The sequence below is a fragment of the Schistocerca nitens genome, chromosome 10, assembly GCF_023898315.1.
Source record: "Schistocerca nitens isolate TAMUIC-IGC-003100 chromosome 10, iqSchNite1.1, whole genome shotgun sequence".
Taxonomy (NCBI): Eukaryota; Metazoa; Arthropoda; class Insecta; order Orthoptera; family Acrididae; genus Schistocerca; species Schistocerca nitens.
Window position 1 is genome coordinate 176028733 of NC_064623.1, and position 15657 is coordinate 176044389.

At 39.1% G+C, this 15657-nt stretch overlaps 1 protein-coding gene across 1 annotated transcript in view; it reads left to right on the forward strand.

Annotated features, from left to right (window-relative positions):
• Positions 1–15657, forward strand: part of LOC126209973 (pecanex-like protein 1) — a 299631-nt gene that overhangs the window by 81966 nt on the left and 202008 nt on the right. Inside the window, exon 12 of the mRNA XM_049939084.1 lies at positions 12990–13055. Coding sequence (XP_049795041.1) covers positions 12990–13055 — 66 coding nt within the window. The remainder of the gene's footprint in view (positions 1–12989; positions 13056–15657) is intronic.

Genomic DNA, 15657 nt, shown 5'->3' on the forward strand with positions numbered 1-15657 from the left:
TAACAACAGCATTTTTCCTGGAAGCAAAGAGATACAGTGTTTTTGTATTGTTTATTCTAAGTCCCAACTGTTCTGCCTCCTTTTCCAGTTTGCCAAATCCTTCTTCCATTTCTTTCAAACTTCTAGACGGCATACACACATCATCGGCATAAGCTAGATTTTGGTGCATACGGTTAAACAGGGTGCCACCTCGGTTATCAATCTCCACCCTTTGCATCACTGTCTCTGACACTATATTGAAGAGTAGCATGGATAATACATCACCCTGTCTTAACCCTTGATTGACCTCAAATTCTTTAGAAAGTTTTCCTTCTACTTTTACGTGACATTTTGTGCTGGTGAGGGTCGTTTGTACCAGTCGGATAAGTTTACTTGGGAATTCCATCTCCATTAATGTGCATATAGCTATCATAGGCCTGTTTAAAGGCTACAAAAATCTGGTGTACATCCACACTATATTCATAACACTTTTCCATTATTTGCCTTCTGGTATGTTGTTGATCTGCCTCGTCGAAAACTGCACTGGTAGTCTCTGAGTATTTCTTCTGTAATTGGTGCAAGTCTCATAGCAATGGCTTTGACTAATACTTTGTACACCACACTGACTGAAGCAATACCGCAATAATTTTCACAGTTTGCTTTGTTCTTATGAATCGGGCATATAATGGCCATGTTCCACTGGTCTGGCATCTATTCCTTTTCCCACATTTCTCTGGAGCCATGTACTCTTCACTACCATTGCATTGCCCATGGCAAAGTCTATAAGTCTTTGTCTATTTTTATTCGACACCTCATGCAGGCTGTCATTTCCTACTGTTTCTCTAAAGGCATCTTCTTTTCCCATTTTTGCATTGAAGTCACCCATCACTACCTTTACATTATTCCTTGGTATGCCTTCTAATTCCTGTTCCAGTTGACCATAAAACTCATCTTCCACTTCAGTCTCATCATCTTCTGTGGGTGCATACACACACACTAGGGAGATGTTGAAAAAATGGGCCTTCATTCTCAAAGTACACATACTTTCATTTATAGGGTTAAAATTTATGACTGATGCTTTATACCTATTGTTTACAAGAAAGTTAGTACCACCTACTATACCACTGCCTCTTCCATTATATATAATTGTGTAACTACCACTTCTTATGATACCATCTCCTTTCCATCTGACCTCTTGAATTGGTGCTACTCCTATTTGGTACTTCTCCATCTCGTGTCTCAGTCCATGTAGAGGTCCTGGTTTGTTCAAAGTTCTTACATTCCAAGTAACAACATATATATCATTTTTCCATTTACGGTGTCCTTTTCCTTGCGTGGGTCGTTCATCAGGATCATCAGTCCGGCTGTTCTTATCTTTGAGTTTCGTAACTGTATGTTTTTTTCTGATACAGAGTTGTTATCCCCATCATCAACACCCAACCTGGAGGGCCTGGATTTGTATTGCATTTACTCCCTTAGGGAGACTGGCCTCACCACACCTTTAGAGCCCTCCCTGCCCTATGTTGTAGGAAATTGAAAATGATAAGGAAAAAGGATGGTCTTAGGGTAGGATAGGACAGGAGACAGGTTATCAATAGGACGTTGTGGGACACACTTTGTCTGGTTCCTCTCCTTTGGCCTGTTAAGCACGGGTGACCCTGCTAGTAGCTACGCTACCGCCGGCATAGGCCCCCGGATACAGGGCACGCAGACCACCTCGCCCGCACAGACAGTGCTACGTTAAGGCAGTATCCCCTGAGGAGGTAAGAGCCCTATTCCTTTTACTTATTATTTGTGAAAAGACTGTAGGTAGAGGTCTGCACTGATAAGAGAGAGCATTTGCCCACATCCAGAAATATTAGAGTTCTGTACCACACAGGAAGTTGGAGTTATGACACTAGGCTTGTGCCTGGTTTGAATTCCATCTGTTGGAGTTAGACTTTGTAATTTGCATTCCATTGACTAAGAACATCGAGACCAATATGACCACATTTTAATACAACATAGGCTGTCATACTCCTGATCGTTCCATATTTAAGTTTTGTATTATGACGACTCGAACTGTTTTTGTAACTTTTCTGTAGATCGTTTCTCCGACATTGGGAAGTCAAATGAAGTTGTCACAGGCTGTTACTTTTTTGCCTAATGGCAAAAGTTTGTAGTGTAGTTTGCTTATCAGATGTTCATCAATTCACCATAATATTAAATCGTGTTAAAGAGCTACAGTTCTCAATGTAATAAGTGTTGCATTGTAAACATGTAAATATTTTAGGAGGTACACTGATATTGTACCATTATTTATGTTGCATATGAGAATCAAACGGTAGTTAGAATATGGAATGAAGGCTCTGACGGAAGATGTTGCTGAGTTTAGCCTTCATGTTGCTTTTGACAGCTTTTGGTAATTATGCAGTGCAAATAAAACAGGACTGACTCAGACTCAAAGACTGCTGTTGGTATGACGGAAGTAGCATGTACTTTTAATTGTGCGGGAAAACCAGAAGAAGGCAGTGCTGACTCTGCATTTGAGCTAAAATGGTGGCACTCAGTCCCGAATGGGTCAGAGTAGTAACTTAAAATTATAATTATTATTATTACTATCAATCACGTGTAAATATTGACACTTTCTAACCATAAAGTATTTACTACTGTGGATATATTCACGGATATCCACATCTGTGCAGCATCTAAGCATAGAATTGCACTGGGAAAAACAGTTAACATTTAAATTGTTGTTTTAAGATGTATTCATAGTGTCATCTGTAAATACTTCATGCGGCAACTATTCAGGCAATCATTGTACACCTATTATAGGTGTTAAGTAAATGGAATAAGTCTATATTGGTAGGGGGTTTAGTAACTGAAAATTTAATTATTCCTTAAAGCTTCATTAAGTCCAGCACTAACTGCAAAAAGTTATGACTTAGTACCAGAACAGATGCTTTGGTTTTCTTTTTATTTAATTACACATGAATTTCCATGTAAAAGTGAACATTCTTAAGTGGAATGTGTGTGTGTGTGTGTGTTTTACACGTTGAGTAACAGAAACGTCAATTGCCATTCATAGTTGTCATGTATTGCTATTATTGAATAAACCTGTTGTTTAAAATGTGGTTCTTCTAAAATTGTTCAGGCATCCAAATGTAAATTTTGGGCTATTTAGTTTTATGTCATGCACAAATTAACTTTTACTTCAGTTGTTCTAAAATTAACTTCTAACAAGTGTCTGAATACTGTGAAAGACATGTGGCATTTCAACTGTTTTGGTATATATCACGTTCTGTTAAAACATGGCTTTCTTCGTATACTTAAAATCAAAAGTAAATTCTGCTTTGTGACTGGTAATGATAGGTTTCATTATATTTAATATGTAATGTTAACATCAAACACTGCTGTTTGTGAAAATTGATAACCACTAGGTCGTATGTAAATAAATAAATAAATAAATAAAATAGAAAGAAACATTCCACATGGGAAAAATATATTAAAAACAGAGATTCCATGACTTACCAAACGGGAAAGCGCTGGTAGATAGGCACAATAAAAAATACACAAACACACACACAAAATTTCGAGCTTTCGCAACCCCCGGTTGCTTCGTCAGGAAAGAGGGAAGGAGAGGGAAAGATGAAAGGATGTGGGTTTTAAGGGAGAGGGTAAGGAGTCATTCCAATCCTGGGAGCGGAAAGACTCCCTTAAAACCCACATCCTTTCATCTTTCCCTCTCCTTCCCTCTTTCCTGACGAAGCAACCGGGGGTTGCGAAAGCTCGAAATTTTGTGTGTGTGTTTGTGTGTTTTTTATTGTGCCTATCTACCAGCGCTTTCCCGTTTGGTAAGTCATGGAATCTCTGTTTTTAATAAATAAGTAAATAAACAGGACATCAAAGTTATAGTTACTGGGCAGCCATGAGGATGTAGACAATTCAGCTGTACCTAAATAGTTGTGTTGATTGTAGGGATAATTCTCGGTTGTTAGATAAGTCAGTGCCAGTAACACATCCAGAGGCCTGATGGTTGGCCCTAGGATTTCATCTAGCTCTTAATGTTACTTTAACATCCGTCATTCCTTTGTTTTCTTGAAAAAATTGTGGTGGACTGTGTTCAAGATTACTCTTTATACTGTAAGTTCCCAGTAATTGTCCAAGTGAGTTTGTATTCAGCTCAGAGGAAGACAGGGATAAACAACCTTCAATATTACTTAACTATGAAACACTGTTGTCTTCAAAATAACATCTAGGTGGATGACAGTTTCACTTACAAACAGTGGAATGGCGAAAGTTGCCACTTGCTGTTTAGTGGAAGCATTGTGTGGGTGAGCAGTAGATAGTGCATAAACAAAAGTAAAGTAAATGGTAGCTCAGCTTTCCTGACAAGTAGGCAAGGAGCCGTGTGTGGGCCCCACTCCTGTTGGCTACTCTGCATTTTAAGTAACTTTTTCTTTAATGCAAATAGTACTTTCTCTGCCAAAATCTTATGTTACTTTTGTGTGCAATGGAGCAGTGTTAATGCTTATAGCGCTTTTTCTGCCAAAATCTTTCATTGCTTTCGCTTGCAGGGAAGCAGTAGTCGCATTACACCAAGTTAATGTTGGATATGTAGAGAGGTTGCCTTTTGTTATGATTTGCCCATAAATCAGTGTTACAATGATTAAAAAATGTAAATCAATTTAAATTTATCATTTTTATTACTTTTATTCATCAGCATACAGTAAAATTGCTAGTTTGTTAACCGGGATTGTGGAAATAGTGTGCGATTCAGCAGCCCCTACGAGTGTTGTTTTATGCAACCTGCAATGTTGTATCTGGCCTTTAAAACCCTCGCTCAAATTACTAGACCTACAGAAAAATGAGCAGGACCTCTTTTGTAGGAAATTTACTGTAGTTAAATTTTGTACTGGGACACATGTTCACTGGAGGCCATAGTTTTAGAGTTGTTCAAGAAAAACATACAAAACCTACCTTCAAACACACCTCTATCTTCACATTCATCCCTCACCAGTCAGGATTTCTAGTATATTGTTCATGCACTCCCTCCTACCACTGTACGAACATTACCGACTGCGCTAACTATTCCCGATATTCGACCTTTTTCGGTCTCTATTGATTGGGCTGTTATGCCACCAACACGGTGGGCTATTTCATGATCATCATAATTTAAACATGCCTGTGAGGGTAATACAAGAAAAAGACTCTTGTAAATTCAACACTAAAACTAGTTCTGTTGACAGTTTGATCCAAACTGCACCCTTACAAGCACAGTAATTTCGTAGTCAGAAGACCTGATGAATATAGTGATGTAATAGTTTCTTATATGCTTTTAAAATTCACAAAATTGTTAGGTACAATTTACACAAATGTCAGTTCTACAATTTACACACACATATACGCAAATGCAGCACATTTAAAGTGCCGTGCAGTATTTTCAACTCTTTCAGTAAGTGATGTGGTTGCTTCCACAAGTCTGCCTCTGACGGCATGACTAGGTGAGTGCACGGGACAGGTGCATAAGCAGAGTATAGATGTGATGCTGTACATGGTCAACCCAAGTGCAGCTGATACGTTTAGTGTATTTTGATATTAGAGGCCCATGGTCTCTGGTGATTCATTGTAGAGTAATAATGTGATTATGATTTATTTGGTTCGTTACTCCATTTATCTCTATTTCTGTCAAAATACCTCCGCAACAGTAACAAAAGGCATATAATACCGGGTGTATCACAATTAATAGAGGAATCTTGATATAGGTGGAGGTATACAATCGTAGAAAGAAAAATGTCCTAGCAAACGTGAGTTGGCAAATGAGCTGTCTGCGTGATAATTACGAATGTGCGCTTAAAGCCACCACTGACACACTGTGAAGTGTTTCCTAGTTAGTACAGTTTGAAATGTAGATGTTTCGATTAAGTCCTCATCTAATTGAGTTCACATTTGACATAAACCCATGTGCCATTCATTAGTGACCATTGAAATTTTGGTTAAGGGTAGTAGGTGATCACCTCATTCAGTGACACTTCCCTCTGAGAAAACTTGGAGGAGAGGGCCTTCAATTTCTGTGGCAGGAACTTCCAGGATTTCTCGAGAGTGTTCACTTTGTGTAATGTTGAGGAACTGGCACATGCATGATTGGGCACCTGCACAATTTGCTGCTGTTATGAAGACATCTAACATACCAGTATGGTCACGGGTGGTTAGGTTCAGCTGGACCTCCAGATTTTTCTATCTGGGATCATCTCAAAAGTGAAATGTACAGCACTTGATATGTTTGAAGAACTGGAGTGGCAAACTGTACACTGTTGTGTACCTTAACAGGATGATCTCGAGATGTTTCAAAGAATTAGTAACTGGCTGTAGAGGTGAGTGTGAGCACGGTACTGCATTCAAATGCCAGGACACAGTGCAAAGTCCCAAGAAACTGGAAAAAGTGCAGGCAACCCTTTATATAACAAACTAAAAACAGACCTACAAAATTACAGACCAATATCGCTAACATCTGTTTGTTGTAGAATTCTAGAACATATTCGAAGTTGGAAGGGGAGGGTGGAGGGGGAGGAGGAAAAAAAAATCGTACAGATCCAAGAGCTTACATTGACAAATCAGCACTGTTGTAGAAAGCATCACTCATGTGAAACTTAGCTTGCCCTTTTCTTACGTTTATTACATTATATACTGCATTTACGTGGTACCCCACTGCAGACTGTTAATGAAGGTACGAGCATGTGGAATAGGTTGTCAGATATGCGAGTGGCTTGAACACATCTTAAGTAATAGAACCTAGTATGTTGTCCTCAATGACGAGTGTTCGTCAGAGTAAAGGGTATCGTCAGGAGTGCCACAGGGAAATGTGATGGAGCCACTATTATTTCCTATATACATAAATGATCTGGTGGACTGCAATTATTTGTTGAGGGTACTGTGGTGTACGGAAAGATGTTGAAGTTGAGTCACTGGAGGAGGATACAAGATGACTTACACCAAATTTCTAGTTGGTGTGGTGAATGACGGCTAGTTCAAAAGACTGAAAAGTGTAAGTTAATGTGAATGAGTAAGAAAACAAACCCATAATGTTCAGATACAGTGTTGCGCTTGACACAGATACATTATTTCAGTATTTGGGGGTACAGTTGCAAAGTAGTACGAAGTGGAACATGCATTCTGGAGTGTAATTAGCAGTCTTCGAAAGGGAGGTAAGACGGAAATGACAAGTATTTTGGACAGGTCAGGAAAACTGCTGGTGAATCCTGTGGATTGCTTGGCCATATGGAGGGAATAATTTGAAGAGTTGCTCAATGTAGGTGAAAATACGATCAGTAATGTTTCAGATTTCGAGGTACAATGGGATAGGAATGATGATGGAAATAGGATAACATTTGAGGAAGTGGAGAAAATGGTCAATAGATTGCAGTGCAATAAAGCAGCTGGGGTGGATGAAATTAAGTCGGAACTCATCAAATACAGTGGAACGTCAGGACTTAAATGGCTACACAGGATAATAATACCTACAGAGGTATTTCTTTAATCAGCGTTGTGGGTAAAATCTTCTCAGGTATTGTTGAAAGGAAGGTGCGAGTGTTAGTTGAGGACAAATTGGATGAAAATCAGTGTGGGTTTAGGCCTCTTAGAGGTTGTCAGGACCAGATCTTTAGCTTACGGCAAATAATGGAGAAGTGCTATGAGTGGAACAGGGAACTGTATCTATGATTTATAAATCTAGAAAAGGCATATGACCGGGTTCTTAGGAGGAAGTTATTGTGTGTTCTACGAGATTGTGGAATAGGAGGCAAACTTTTGCAAGCAATTAAAGGTCTTTACATGGATAGTCAGGCAGCAGTTAGAATTGACAGTAAATTGAGTTCATGATTCAGAGTAGTTTCAGGGGTAAGACAAGGCTGCAACCTGTCTCCACTGTTGTTCATATTATTTATGGATCATATGTTGAAAACAATAGACTGGCTGGGTGAGATTAAGATATGTGAACACAAAATAAGCAGTCTTGCATATGCCGATGACTTAGTTGTGATGGCAGATTCGATTGAAAGTTTGCAAAATAATATTTCAGAACTAGATCAGAAATGTAAGGACTATGGTATGAAGATTAGCATCTCCAAAACGAAAGTAATGTCAGTGGGAAAGAGATATAAATGGATTGAGTGCCAAATAGGAGGAACAAAGCTAGAACAGGTAGATGGTTTCAACTGCTTCGGATGCATATTCTCACAGGATGGCAACATAGTGAAAGAACTGGAAGCGAGGTGTAGCAAAGCTAATGCAGTGAGCGCTCAGCTACAATCTACTCTCTTGTGCAAGAAAGAAGTCAGTACCAATACTAAGTTATCTGTGCACCGTTCAATCTTTCGACCAACTTTGTTGTATGGGAGCAAAAGCTGGGTGGATTCAGGTTACCTTATCAACAAGGCTGAGGTTACGGATATGAAAGTAACTAGGATGATTGCAGGTACTAGTAGATGGGAACAATGGCAGGAGGGTGTCCACAATGAAGAAATCAAAGAAAAACTGGGAATGAACTCTATAGATGCAGCAGTCAGGGCGAACAGGCTTAGATGGTGGGGTCATGTGACACGCATGGGAGAAGCAAGATTACCCAAGAGACTCGTGGGTTCAGCAGTAGAGGGTAGGAGGAGTCGGGGCAGACCAAGGAGAAGGTACCTGGATTCGGTTAAGAATGATTTTGAAGTAATAGGCTTAACATCAGAAGAGGCACCAATGTTAGCACTGAATAGGGGATCATGGAGGAATTTTATAAGGGGGACTATGCTCCAGACTGAACGCTGAAAGGCATAATCGGCCTTAAATGATGATGATGATGATGATGATGATGATGATGATGAGTGTTTTTTTACAAGTTTATGATTCTGTTATAATTTACATTTACCAGTGTCAGTTTTCACTATTAATTATGGTTCATCCAGTTTGCAATCTTCAAAATGTACGGCATTAAACACAGAGTAATGTAATAACCCTCAATGCAAAACTATAGTGATGCAGTTGCCATCGCTGTAGGAACAGCTCGGCATAGTGTTGTTGTGTCGTAGTTTCTTTGCATTCAGTGAACCTGTAGGTTAGGGACGCATTGGCAGCTGTTCGTCTGTAAATGTGTCTGTACTGTTGCATATAACAGTTAACATGAAACAAACTGCCACAAATACAAACTCGAGAGCAGTACTGAATGCGAGCTTCAAGCTGAAAAGCAAAGTGGACGTTACTGTTGTCAACAATAAGCACCGTCAGTGAATAGGATAAGTTTGTTTACAAATGAGACACACTACACTACTGTTGTCATTTACGTTACTGTGCAGATGCTTTTGGTATAATAGGAAGATAAGTGGACTGAGAAATCAGTTCAAATACAGTCACCCTGTGAAGAGCTGCCACAACCCATGGTGTCTTCCACAAAAAATGATGAGTGATCAGAAAGTAACATGAATTTTTGTTTTTATTAAAGAATCTTCATTTATTCATCAACATTAACTTTGTCCCCTTCGAAGTAATCTCCATCAGATATCACACACTTGTGCCAGCACTTATTTCAATCTTGAAAGCACTTCTGGAACTCATTTTTCATTATGGTGTTCAGTTCCTTCAGCAATTCTGGTTTTATTTCATCAGTGGTGGCAAAATGAAGTCCTTTCATGGTTATTTTCAGCCTCGGGAATAGAAAGAAGTCGCAGGGGCCACGTTCGGTGAATACCGTAACTGACGCAATGCAATGCTTTTCTTTTTTGCCAAAATTGTAACAGTGAGGAGAGCCTTCATAAGTGATTGAACTTGTCAAATTTTTTTCGGTCTCGCGCAGTTTTCATAGATGGGCTTTGATTTCGACATTGTACCTCTACACCCACATTTTGTTGCCTGCTATAACCTTCTTTGGAAGTTTTGGATCATTGACGACTTCATTCAGAAATTCCTAAGTGATGTCCAAGTGACATCGTTTTTGGTTGAAATTCTATAATTTTGGAACAAGCTTCGCTGCTGCATGTTTCATGCCCAAGAATTGCTTGGCACGAATCTAAGATACGTCGACATCGTCACCAACTTTTCTGGTGGTAATGCAGCAATTTTCCAGAACCATTTTCTTTACTTCTTCAACATTATTGTCAGTAATTGATGTGCTGTGATGTCCAGGGCAGTTGTCATCTTCAGCGTCTTCTCGATCCCCCTTGAAATGTTTATACCACTCATAAACTCCTGTCTTACTCATAGTATATTCATCAAAAACCACAGTCAACACTTCAAATGTGGTGCTGCACTCTATTCCGATTTTCTTTTTTGAAAGTAAAAATTTGCTGAGCACTCAAAAACACGTACAACCTCTCAGTTGTAAATTATAAACTAAATATTCAGAACAGCTGAAAATGCAAACATGTTTACCATGAAGGTAAAAAAAATTGAAAATCTAATTTATAAAGGCCAAAAATTAAAAGATTCCCATTGCTTTTTGATTATACCTTTTACATGGAAAATATTGCTGAATTGCCTCTGAAATTTTATCGGAGTTTGTGTTCAGACTTTAAAAGCAAAAATTTCCAGTCATAGTTCATTATCTACTATAATACAGGACAAATGCTGGACAAGACAGCCCAGGATGGCAACAGCCGTTGTGATCGTGAGCACTGTCCGCTGTGATGGCTATAGGACAAAACTTCTGAGAGTCCGAAGTGATACCTGCATTACATTTCCACATCTGTATTCCTTTGCAACACAGTTTGTTAGCACATTGCCACTGCGATGTTCTTACTTGCCATTTGCTCTCTGGTGCTGAATGGATTGGCTTATTGTTCATAAGATGGAACAATGTAGCCCGAATACCTGTCTGAGCTTATTGTTTTAGGTTTATTTGGTTTTATAGGACTGGAAAAGTCTTTCGTAGTGAGAATATGGCTTGGGATAATTGCAAGCGAAAGGAGGAGGACCAGAGTAACAAGTGGCTTACAAACTAATTGCATTTAGATTAAAAATCAGCAGTGAGAGTGTGAGCAGAAAGAACAGACCTGGCTGAATTAGAAAAATGGAGTAACAGGAGGCGAGGGAGAAAGAGTGAATCCAGGATGATGATCTGGATGGAAGTATGAACACCAGCATTTTTTTTTTTTTTTTAAAAAAAAAGCTAGATCCACAAAACATTCCACGAAATCAATCTCCAGTTAAATCAACAAGATATTAAAATCGGAGATTTCTTAAGTACTACTTCTGCTCATCAGGGATTTGCTTCTCATATTCAGTGGACAACACAACTCATCTTTAGACTTGGATATAAGCTGTCCAGAAAGCCACTTCCTGGGGATGTCTAAAAATCTGTTCGATTCTATGCCACATTGTTTGAGGGTCTTATTATTTCTTAAAATGCCAATTGCTAGCATTCTATATTGTTTTGTTCCTCTGTTATAACTATGTTAATAGTGAAAAGGTAATACTTTTATTTACTTGAGATAATTCTGGTGGTTAGTTACATGGCTACTGACATTTAGTTTACTAGTCTGGTAGCCTTGTCAAGTCTGACTGAAGTTTGTTAAATTCTGACAAAGATTATTAAATTGCAGCGCATTAAAGTCTGTTGTATAGATCTGTTCAAATTCCTATAGTGAATTGAGGGGGGGGGGGGGGGGGGGGGGAGGAGAAAGAATTACAAGAAATAGATCTTCTTTGATAGCAGTTTATGTTTGTTGGACATGGTGCTCGATATCACATAGTGCTGAAAATATTAACAGGAAGGTTGCCAAAGAATTATGTATGCTCTATGCCACTGCAGCTGGTGCTGGAACTTGAAAAGGGATTTCTCAGAGCACTTCAGACAGATTGGAGACTATCATGCAACGTATTGCTCTCCACGTATGCTATGGCCACTGGTCTGCATATGGAAAAAAATTATATTTGATGTATCAACTTTTATAGAGAAAATTCTTCCATGTATCGAACTGGACCACAAGCAGGCTCAAACCCACTATCATTTCTCAGCGATTCCAACTGTGTGAATGCATTCTCTGTGTAGTGGTAATTGTGTCAGTAGTTTTATCGAAGAAAAGAATTTTACCTTGTGAAATGTTTTATTAACAGAAAAATGTTTTCTAGCTAATGGAACACTTTACACCTACAGAACTCCATACCCCAACCAATATCAAAAGTAAAATCACAAGTAATTCTTCTCATTATGTACAATGAATTGGAGAGAACCTAGCATCCCTGAGTAATGCAGCACTCATAAGAATTTATGTACTGTTAACATTGCTTGCGACTAACTCACAGTTGAGAAAAAACTTCATTTGCAGTTGTTATGTGTAACATGCCATATATCATACTGAAATAAATTCTCTCTCAGGTCTGCTACCTGTATTAATACTACTTCATGTCAACACGTTTTAACTTGTGACAATTTAATACATGCACGCTGCATTATTATATTTGATCTGTTGTACCATATATCATTAGAAGCCTATGTGGACTAAATTTGATGTCTGGTTTTCCTTTGTAATGGTGCAATTTTCACAAACAGTATTGTATGTTTACCACTCCAAGTGAAATATTTTTTGTCACTCAAAAAGGGTAAACTGCAGAAACAGAATAAATATCCAGTCTTTCAGTGAGCGGATTTTCTTATTAACAAAACCTGGTTGTGTAGTATCAATGAACCTTGGGTCTGTTGTAAATAAAAATGAGAACTTCTTTCTCTGTAAAGTTGAAATGCAGTTACTGTTTCTCAAAGCTTTAGATTTAATTTCACTTCTGTAGTTTCTTTCCATAGCAGTGCTTATTTTTCTGTGTAGTTACATTGTATTCTTTAAGTGACACTGGGATTCCTTTCACACTGATCTCGAACACTCCTGTTTTCGGTTTATGAAAAATTCTTGTAATAATAGTGCAGTATTGATTCTTTTGTATCTATTCTGGTGATTTCACTCCTTAAATTTTTGGCATGCGTTTGTTTTGTAAATATTGGGCCTAATGTTTGTTTTGGTTGTATTTCTTCTGTCTATCTTGTGCATGTCGTGCCAACCTAGATGCCAATCTGTGGAATTACACATGTTCGGATGACAGTGACTCCGGGTCCATTATGGATATTAGAAGTAAGTATAACATTTTTACAGCCGACTGATGTGCAGTTGCATGACTTTAGATTTTCAATTAGTATGCCTTTTGTCCTTATACAACAGTAATTTTGTTTCATTTAAGCAGTGTGCTGTCAGACGGATAATGAATTCCGCAAAAGTATGTGTCCGTACTACAGCGTGATGAGAATTAGCTTTAAGCATTATCAGCTACATTTGCTTCTGCATCATTGTAGACTGTGCACCAGATTACTCAAGGTTCTATGCAGCCATTCATTTTAATTACATGTAACATTTAAGTAGCCTCTGTAGATGATTTTGTATTTTTGTTGTGTATGTCTCTAAAAGCAGCTGTGATCATAAGACATACTTGTTAATTGGTTTAAGTACAAATATCAAAATAAAATATGCAGGATGGTCGAACTAAGAGTAGTGTCTCCATATTTTACAACTGAGAATTGTTGCTCCAACACAAGCACTTTGATCCAGAAAGTCCACCAGTAACTCTGACACCCTCTCCCAACTTTGCCCTCTTTGTACTTGCTTCTACATCTTACGTTAATTCTGCTTAAAGACTTACACACCCGTTTTCCTAGCAGTCTTCCTGTATATGAAGCCCCCTTCCATCCTTTCTGTGCTTTATGACAGGCTTCATTGTTATGCTGTTACATTCACTGTCTCCAAATAGCCCTTGTACTATACGCAGTGCATAGTATTGCAGAACATGTTCACATCATTACATATTTAATGTTTTCTTAAATGCAATAAGGAGACCACACCCTAATCACGAGAAAAACCCTATACTTTAACACCGCTTCTTCCATACTTCACTGTTGGGACTACACGCGATGGCAGCTAAAGTTCTCGAGGCATTTGCCGAGCCTAAACCCTTCCGTCAGTTTGCCACACTATACAGCACGATTCGTCACTCCAAATTACTCATTTCCAGTTGTCCACTGTCCAGTGGTATTGCTCTTTAAGCCACCTCAATCGTCACTAAGCATTGACTACAGAACTCTCTGTGCACTGTCATTGTGCCAGTAGTACTTTTGAACTCATAGGTGATTTCTTGTGCTGATTTTTGTGTGATTTTTTTTTTATTTTACAACTACCCTCCACAGTGCTCAGCAGTCCCTGTTCCCAAGTACATGAGGTCTACCTGGTCTCGGTTTAGCTGTTGTTGTTCCCTCACATTTCCTCTCTGTAGTCAGATCACAGACGGTGAAGTTGGGTAGCTTTATAGAGATTGAGATGTCCGTGCTGGATTTGTTACTCAGGTGACATCTGACGACTAGTCCACGCTCAGAATCACTGCTGTGGATTCTCTTGTAGGTAATTTTCTTCCACTACTGGTTTTCAGCATGGTTTGTTTTTGAGCAGTACCTATACAAATAAACCCATTATAAAATGATTGGAAAAGAGCACAGGTAGTCCCAGTCTTCAAGAAGGGTCGTCGAGCAGATACGCAAAACTATAGACCTTAATCTCTGACATCCATCTGTTGTAGAATTTTAGAACATGTCGTTTCTGGAAACCCAGAATCTACTCTGTAGGAATCAACATGAATTCCGGAAACAGCGATCGTGTGAGACCCAACTCGCTTTATTTGTTCATGAGACCCAGAAAATATTAGATACAGGCTCCCAGGTGGATGCCATTTTCCTTGACTTCTGGAAGGCGTTCGATACAGTTCCGCACTGTCGCCTGATAAACAAAGTAAGAGCCTACGGAATATCAGACCAGCTGTGTGGCTGGATTGAAGAGTTTTTAGCAAACAGAACACAGCATGTTGTTGTCTATGGAGAGACGTCTACAGACGTTAAAGTAACCTCTGGCGTGCCACAGAGAGAATATATATGCTTGTGTCTGTATGTGTGGATGGATATGTGTGTGTGTGCGAGTGTATACCTGTCCTTTTTTCCCCCTAAGGTAAGTCTTTCCGCTCCCGGGATTGGAATGACTCCTTACCCTCTCCCTTAAAACCCACATCCTTTCGTCTTTCCCTCTCCTTCCCTCTTTCCTGATGAGGCAACAGTTTGTTGCGAAAGCTTGAATTTTGTGTGTATATTTGTGTTTGTTTGTGTGTCTATCGACCTGCCAGCGCTTTTGTTTGGTAAGTCTCATCATCTTTCTTTTTAGATATAAAAAACAAAGATGATGTGACTTACCGAACGAAAGCGCTGGCAGGTCGATAGACACACAAACACACACACAAAATTCAAGCTTTCGCAACAAACTGTTGCCTCATCAGGAAAGAGGGAAGTAGAGGGAAAGACGAAAGGATGTGGGTTTTAGGGGAGAGGGTAAGGCTTGTGAGATGTCTGCTTGTGTCTGTATATGTGTGGATGGATATGTGTGTATGTGCGCGCGAGTGTATACCCGTCCTTTTTTCCCCCTAAGGTAAGTCTTTCCGCTCCCGGGATTGGAATGACTCCTTACCCTCTCCCCTAAAACCCACATCCTTTCGTCTTTCCCTCTCCTTCCCTCTTTCCTGATGAGGCAACAGTTTGTTGCGAAAGCTTGAATTTTGTGTGTGTGTTTGTGTTTGTTTGTGTGTCTATCGACCTGCCAGCGCTTTCGTTCGGTAAGTCACATCATCTTTGTTTTTATATATATATAT